The 8,303-nt window shown below is 47.7% G+C and overlaps 1 protein-coding gene across 1 annotated transcript in view; it reads left to right on the top strand.

Annotated features, from left to right (window-relative positions):
* The first annotated feature begins 272 nt into the window (after positions 1–272).
* Positions 273–8,303, top strand: part of ARID4B (AT-rich interaction domain 4B) — an 85,032-nt gene continuing 77,001 nt past the window's right edge. The window contains exons 1-2 of the mRNA XM_088534904.1: positions 273–484; positions 1,325–1,386. Coding sequence (XP_088391030.1) covers positions 1,381–1,386 — 6 coding nt within the window. The 5' untranslated portion in view covers positions 273–484; positions 1,325–1,380. The remainder of the gene's footprint in view (positions 485–1,324; positions 1,387–8,303) is intronic.

The raw sequence follows: 8,303 nt of genomic DNA, 5'->3' as shown, positions 1-8,303 counted from the left end.
CGCGCGCCGGGAACGGCGAGGCAGGAACTACAGCGCCCATGAGCCCTCGCGGCGCCGAGCCTCAGTTTCCATAAAACCGGGGAAAAATGACGTCAGTGCTTCCGACGCGGCAGCCAATGGAGCAGCGCGTGGGGCGGGCTTTGCCGGCTGGGGCCCAATGGAGGAGGCGGGGAAGGGGGCGTGCCCCTGCGCCGCCGTCCGCCCGTCACTCAGGCAGTGCGGGAGGGGGGCCGAGCGGCTCGGAGCGGAGCCGAGCGGAGCAGCAGCCGCCACCGCCGCTGCCGCCGCCGCGTCCGGGCCGGGCCAGGCGGATCGGCCCCGGCGCACGTCGCGCGGAGCAGCCGCTGCCAGGAGCCGTTGCCGGAGCGTCGAGCGGGGGCTGAGGCCGGGCGAGGGGCTCCGGAGCTCGGGGGAAGCTTCGCCCCGCTCGCCGTCCCCGTCCGTCCCCCCCCGCCGCGGGGCCGGGGCGGCCGCGGAACAAAAGGTAACGGCGGTGGCGCGGGCGGGGGGAGCGCGGGGCCCGGCGCGGGGGCCGGGCCGCGGCGGCGGGCGGGCGTGCAGGGGGGAGGGGGCCGCTTGTTTTTCTCCTCGGAGCGAGACTGCGGCGGGACTCGCGGAGCCGCCTCCTCCCCCCGCCCGCCGCGGCGCGGAGTGGGGTCGGGAGCCGCCTGCGGGCGGGAGGCCCCGGCGGCGCCGCCAGCGCCCTCCGCCCGCGGGCAGGGGCCGGTGCCCCCCCCCGCTCCGCTCCGTGTCCCCGCTGAGCGGGTCGGGCCCCTTTCTCCCCGCCCCCTCCCGCCTCCCTCGTTCCCTCCCGCTCCCGTCTTTTCTTCTGCTTCTTCTTCCCTTTCTCCCCTCCGCCGCCTCCCTCCCTCCCGCCCGCTGCCGTCGGGCAGCGGCGGCTGTTGCTGCCGAAACTCGAGTCGCATTTGGGGAGGGGGCCGCGATCCGGAGCCGCTGCCGGAGCGTAAGGGCGCGAGGCCCGACGCGAGCCCCCCTCCCGCCCCGCGCCGCTCCGCTCCCTTGGGCTCGTACGAGGGAGGGAGAGCGGAGCCCCCCGCGGCCCCCCGGCGCGGGGCCCGCAGCCGCGCGGGGCCGGGGCGCCCGCCGGGCCCGGGGGCGGGTTGTTGTTGTGGCAAGTTTCTCCTCCTCTCGCAGAAATGGCGTCAGCGGCGGCGAGCGGGGGAAGCGGCGGCGGTGGGGGGGCTCCGGGACGGGCCGGGGGCTCCGGACCGGAGGGGAGGGCTCCAGGACAGGGCGGGGGGGCCCAGCGGGAGCCGCCCCTGCCGCTCGGTGCGGGGCCTCAGCGCTTTGTTTTCCACTGCAGGTCCGGCCGGGGCCGCGCAGCCCCGAGCGAGGCGTTTCCCGCAGCCGGAGCTCGCCATGAAGGTAACGCTGCCCCGCTCGGTCCGTGTGTCCGCGCGGGGCCCGTGGCGGCGCGCGGCGCCTTCGCTGCCGCCCGCGGCGGGGAGGAGGAGGCGGTGGGGACGGGGGCCGCTTTGGCTCGGGCGCGTTCCGCAAGTTGGGCCGCGGGAGGGCTGCCCTCCTCCCGCAGCGCTGCCGGCAGCAGAGCGAGGACATGGCCGCCCGGGCCGGGCCGCCCGCGAAGTCGCGTCGCGGCCCGAGCGCTGCCGCCGATCCGCCGATCCGCCTCCCGCTGCCCGGCGAGCGGCGCTGCCGCCGAGCGGCCCGCGCGGGGCCCGCCGGGAGGGCGCGGGGCTCCGCGGCGGAGCGGAGCGGCTGCTGCGCGGGGCGGGCGGCGTTTGCAGGCGGCTTTAACGGCCCTCGCGGTGCGGCGGTCGGCACCAAGCGGCAGCACTTTGCTGCTTTTGGGCCTTTCTAGGCCCCCTGACACATGGGGCAAGTTTTATAGAAAAAGATCTCAGTGGAATAGAATCACTTGTTCTACACGTGGCAAAGAGACGTGCCCCTAAAAGTAGTTTTTAAGACCTGGGATTATTAGTTCTGTTGTATTTTTTGGTACCGATTTCTTGCTTGAGCTGCTCTTTATGTTACCCAGACCCCCAGGCTCTGTAATCCAGATCCTGGCTGTGCTGGGCTGCAGTAAATCTGAGCCTGATTGAAAATAATTGTTATAAACCTATGGTTGATCAGTTCACTGGTGCTCTTCAGTTAAGAGAGTAGTCTGGAAGGGGGGTCTTGCGCTGTTGGTGTTGTGGTATTGTGTGTACCTGTGTGTATTATGTAAAACATGTACTTCGTACTGTATTCGCTGCTGGAAACTGTAGACAATATGGGCTGTTTAATCAGTAGATTGATTTGATATTATTAAAAGCAGCAAACTGAGTCTTTTTGTATAGCTATTAAAGGTTCAGCATGTTTTGCTTACTTTGGTGACTGAATGACAATATCTTAAAAAAATCTTGCTTTAGTTGGCTTCTGTTTTTTTTTTTTTTTCTTTTTTTCAGTAAGTGTTAAGATCTAAAATGCTGCACGCATCTTTTCTATTAGAAGAAAACTGTTTATGTATTTACAAATAGGCTGTCAATGTAGTGTGATATGGAGCTTCCCAGATGTGGCCCAGTGCCTAGTGGGGATGGAGGAGATGGAAGTAAGGGAAATAGGAGCTTTTTCTTTTTTTTTTTTTTTTTCCCCTCACAAGCAAAACCACTTATTTAAATGACAGTTAAATTTGCATACATTTCTAATATTCTTTTTCCATGTAAACAAATCCTACAGTTACCATAGAGATTAGGTTCAGATACTCTGATTATAGAGACGTATAAATGTGTAGATAGACAGTTGGGAGGATGAGGAGGTCGGATCACAAGCGGGAATACAAAGTGTTCTGTGAAATAGTGATGGAGCCCCTCTTCAGGCTGAACTGAACGTACAGCAAGTACTTAAATTTAATGTAACAAAGAAAAAAAACTGTTAATACGGTCGTGCTTGAACAAAAGCTCCCATCTTATTTATTCTTCGATAGGATTTGTGATACTGTTGCATTTTTACTTATTTATTTATTTTTAATCTGGATAAATTCTGCCAGTTTGCAATTTTTGCAGTATGTTTGTGTTGCACGTATAGCCCCATGTAAGCTCTATGCAGTTTATTTGCTTTGCCCTCTTGCATTACGTGAGGTTGATCTGTGAGTCATTACACTGGAAGTTTATTTAGTTATTACAATGAATCTTTTAACAGATTTTAGCTCAACTAAGGAGCTTGTTAAGATTTTAGGAATAATACCGTGCATCGTGTCTTTCTACCTGCCTTAAATTTCGTAGTTCACTTTCTAAGCTTGCAGGGATACAAATTAGTCTAATCAGACGGGATGAGGGAGAGTGCTCGGGATAATTAATATCACTGCAAAGTAACATTACAGAGATCAAGATACTGTTTAAATACGACGGTTTTTGCGTGCCTTTATTGTGTAAGTTATTGGGAGAGTATGCTCAAGGACATTTCGGAAGTGTTGGGAGGCCTGAATGCTTTAAGGCCTGGTCTTACTTTGAGTCTGCTGCCGTGGTACTGGCTGCAGGATGGAGGCTCCGTCGTTCCGCCAGTGCACTGCAGCGCTCGCAGCGCTAGGTCTGGATCCCTTGCCTCTGCCTTTGTCTCTCTGGGTGAACTTGAACAACTCATTGAGCTTTACTGCCCTTTTTTTTTTTTTCTCCCTTACCCATGTGGTATGAGTAATATGTTGTATCAACCTTTGTAAAGCACTGTCAGATATATTTGGGAAGAGTGTCAAGTTTTATTGATAGGCAGCTAAAAGTCACTCGTGCTCTTCTTGCCTTTTGGAGCCCTCAGAGACAACAGAGCCATGCTGCCTCCCAACAGCACCTTCCCCCTCCATAGCTGGTGGCATAGTGGTCCTCCCCACTGCTGCCCAACTTCATCCAAGTAAATAAACTCCCCTGTGTAAACTACTAATTTTAGCTTACTAAGTGCTCCTTGCATGAACTACAAAGACTACAGTCTTGAAATATGTCTTAAAAGTAAGTATGCAAATCTTGGAATAATTCTGATTATTACTATGATGTTCCCCCAATCCAGCTTTTCTTTCACCCCTGCTGAACCACCTCTGATAGTGGTCTGTACTGGAGAACTTCATATGTTGTAGCTGGATTTTTTTTTTTTTTAACTTAAGCCCTTTCCACATAAGAGCTTTCCACATTAAGTATACTTTAGAGGCTTGTGTAACCTGATTACTTAGAAAGTAATTCTAGGTAGTTATATGTATGTTATATATACATACATACACACAAATACTCTTGCAGTTTGTTTTTATTTTTTTTCCAAGTCAGTGAATAAACCCTGGAAAGAGCAAAGTTTCTGCTGTTTCATTGATGATTTGCTCTGTAAACTTGCTGTAGATGCTCCTTTTTAACATCTATCATTGTATTTGCTTTATATTTAAATATGTGAATGAAGGTAGTATGCCCACTATAGTTTAAAAGTTCACTTGCTGCCAAATGAACGCAAGTCATGAGCGACCCAGAAGCTTGAGCAATGCTATATGAATTAAGTGACCTTAATTGTTTGTTTGAATGTTTTAATGCTTATTTACATGTTTAAATGTTTTAATGCTTATTTACATGTTCATGTTTTTAGTCCATTAAATACAAAATATTGAATGCTGTGGGTATTTGAGTTTGGCAGCCCTAGATGTCGCTGAGTCCTTACATAAAGTTGCTAAACTAACATATAAAGGAAGTAATGCGTACAAGTTGTGGGGATTTTGTTTTTAATTAATCTTAAATTTACATTATGGTTTCAGTAGCTTTTCCTAGCAACCTCCCTAGCTCTCTATAGAGACCACGGGTACACACTGATGTTGCAACTGCTTTCCCTTGAAGCCAGCCCAGTCTGCTGTTCTTGTCCTCTGACAGCATTCAGAGGACAAAAGTGAAATGTCCAGTAAATTTTTCAGTTGCTAATTTCCAACTTCCAGCACAAGTCAGCTGAAAGTGCTATTGCTCTTATGCAGGCTGGAAACTAGTCGAGGAATGTAGTGACCTTTCACTTTCTGGTTAACTATTTGAACCGCAGCAGTACGGGTCCTTGCAGAGGAGTACTGCCACCAGGGTGGTTTTTCTGTTAGAGGCAGCAGAGCAGGTAGGTCTTCAGGGGTGGTTTTCCCCTGCTCTTTGTTTCTGCATTGTGAAAACTGATTTTCTTAAATTCCGTCCTGATGTTCCAGTTTGAACAAGTGATCAGAGGCAGTTGGTGACTTCCTCATGCTTGCATAATTAGGTAGAAAGGAAAGCAAACACCACTTGCACCAAGCAATTACAAGTCAGGTTGGAATAATCTAAGCTGTTCTGAGATGTGTTATTAGCACTTTTGAAGTACTGATCTTAGTATATTTTATAGCAGCTAGACAATATGGAAGTATTGAACTCCAAGATGCATCTTTAGTGTGTAACTGTGCAGTAGACAAGTACATTGATAAGGACGCAAACTTGTGAAATCAGACCACTTGGCGGGGAAAAAGCCACCTTAGGCTGAAAAGAGTGAACTATAAGAACTAGAAAAGCAAATTGCAGTGTGTACCTTCCAACTTGGGGAAGGAAGTTTCATCAGCCCTCTCACAACAGTGTAACTATTGTGTTGGGATGCTAAGAAAAATACTAGCAGAGTAATGAATATGTAAATCTTCGTTAGAGCACTTTAAGCTGGTTATTGAGTTACCTTTGTAATGCGATGCAGCGAGTACTGTGGACATGCAGTGCCCAAGTGTGCTGAGTGATACACATTGTACTTTTTAAGAAACTCTTCTGCTTGTAGTTAGAACTCTTTCAAAAGAAAATGTAGTTTTTTTTCCAAGATGGAGCTTCATAATTACTATTGAATACATAGAGTGATTCTCCTTTTCTTTTCTTTTCTTTTCTTTTCTTTTCTTTTCTTTTCTTTTCTTTTCTTTTCTTTTCTTTTCTTTTCTTTTCTTTTCTTTTCTTTTCTTTTCTTTTCTTTTCTTTTCTTTTCTTTTCTTTTCTTTTCTTTTCTTTTCTTTTCTTTTCTTTTCTTTTCTTTTCTTTTCTTTTCTTTTCTTTTCTTTTCTTTTCTTTTCTTTTCTTTTCTTTTCTTTTCTTTTCTTTTCTTTTCTTTTCTTTTCCCAGAAATGATACACTGTTCACAAACTAGCTGCATTTTGTTTGTTTGTTTAAATCTTACAGGTTTATCCTCTTCCATGAAAAAGTATGCTTTTATAGTAGACTGCATAGTGAAAATGCTACAGTCAAATCAAAAATAAATTTTTGAGATTTGCTCATTTGGAAAAGATAGCAGTTAAATTTTATAGGAAAATACAGAGCTTAAATTTACTTGGCACAGTTATGGGATACAGAGCCTTCCAACTGTTAGATTATTTATCAGTTCAGTACTTACCTGAAAGCAGTTAGCCTCTTGTGAAATGCAATAATAGGCTCTATACAGTTGTGCTTACTAAATAGGCACTTCAGCTATTTTTACAGAAATGTGCGAGTCTGAATAAACATGGACTTTGAACTGTTCTTAAATATGATACAGGTCAGAGTTGAGAAATGTTGGTAAGTCAGGGCATGTTGTGCTGCTTGTTTTTCAGTAGGTATGCTTTGGTATTAAGTACTTTGCTTCTGCCTTTCCCACTTGGCACTTTCAGTTTATCCAGCAACAGCGCAAACTGTGGCTTATGGATATTTGTTGTTGTGTATGCGGAATGAATCCACATTCACTATGGGGTGATTTCTAAAGGCCTTCTGGAAAGTAAGGAAGATTGTTGTGCCCTATCTATAAAGTAAATTTTAGTGATTTGATAAAGTTTAGAATCATTATTTAAAAAGGTTTTGATGGAAATTCATCCATTCCTTTTTCTGTTTGTTTGTTTTTTGTTTTGTATTTGTTAACATGGGGTGACTGAATGAGAGGATATTTCAATGGATTCAAATATGGAAAAGACTTCAAGCCACTGTGGTACATTCTTTATGGGAATATTCTTTGTGATTATTCTTTGTTTTCCGTATAAGGGATAGTTTGAACCAGGGAAGAAATCCAATAAAGCACCTTTAGAGAAAAAAAACAAAAAACAAACAAACAAACAAAAAAAACCAGAACAAAACTTGGAGACAAGCATGTAAAGCAATCACGAGCTGTTCAGCAAGTGTTATACGCAGGCTCTGGCAAAGCAGCTGTGAGGCTGTCAGAGAAGGGCAGTGGGGAGAGCTGCAGAGTTACCTGCAGAAAATGAGAGCTGAGGTGGTGACCGGTCTGCCGGCGACTTCCCGACCGGCTGCACGTTAGCAGGGCTGGTCGGTGGAGTCCTGTTCCGGGCTTCCCCATGGCTGAGGGGGATGCCTCTGAGGATGTTTTTTCTTATGGGCAAGGCAGGGTGGCTGTAGTGCCCCTCGGGAGGATTTGTTTGCCTCCGGTGAATGAAAGGCTTGGTCATCTCCAGCAACCTGAGCCACCGTTTCCCCCCATTGCTTCTGTTTTGGAGTGATGATCACTGTGAGGCACGAGGAAGGCAGTGTGCCCGAGAAGAGCTTTGGGGCTCTGGAATTTCCAGATGATGCGGAGTCCTTACGGAGACCTCTGCAGACCGCTTTGGAGAGTGCCCTATTTAGAGTGTTCATCACTTGTGATTCAAGCAAAAGGCGAATGCAAAAGTATCACGAGTCCAGACATCCCGATCGCAGAGCAGATCACACAGGTTGAACTGAGCAGTGAATAGACTTGTTCTTGGGCAGGATAGTAGCTTGGCTGCTTTTTTTGTTGTTTAAAATGTTGGCTCGTCCCCCGACAACTTGCAGCAAGGATTTGGTTCCTTAAGTGATATGCCAAATGAAGCTTGTACGGTCGTAGAAGAAAGAGGGTCTTACCTTCCTCTTCCACTCCTAGCTGCTTATTGCAGTAGCCGGCTCTGTGATCTTGTGTGGTGCCAGGATGGACCGATCAAACCAAAGTGAACTCCACAATTAAATATATGTATAGACACGCTTGTCAGTTAAGTCCCCGACCTGGCTAGCCCCTAGCATGAGGTCAGAGGAAGGAGAGGAAAGGACACCTAGGCTGATCTAGGTAGTATTTTTTTTTCAGGAAAAAATATATATACTCAATTCCTACTCTGTAAAGGCAACAGTCTTTAACATACTTATGTTAAAGTGTTCTGACGGTAGGGTTTTTTTTTTTTTTTTTACCTATGAGTGAAAGAGTTAAGTGATTGTGCTAGCCTTACTCCAAACCAAAACAAGAGTTTTAGGCTATAATTTGAGGAGAAATTATGTTATTCTTACCTTGATGAGGAAATCAGAGGGAATAGCAATCAAGCATTTGATTCTTTTTGTGTTAAGGAGGTCCTTATTATT

The sequence above is a fragment of the Tinamus guttatus genome, unplaced genomic scaffold, assembly GCF_059628265.1.
Source record: "Tinamus guttatus ecotype Peru unplaced genomic scaffold, ASM5962826v1 Tinamus_guttatus_pri_ptg000601l, whole genome shotgun sequence".
NCBI classification, from domain to species: domain Eukaryota; kingdom Metazoa; phylum Chordata; class Aves; order Tinamiformes; family Tinamidae; genus Tinamus; species Tinamus guttatus.
Note: the sequence above shows the minus strand (reverse complement) of the source record. Positions and strands in the feature narration are given on the sequence as shown.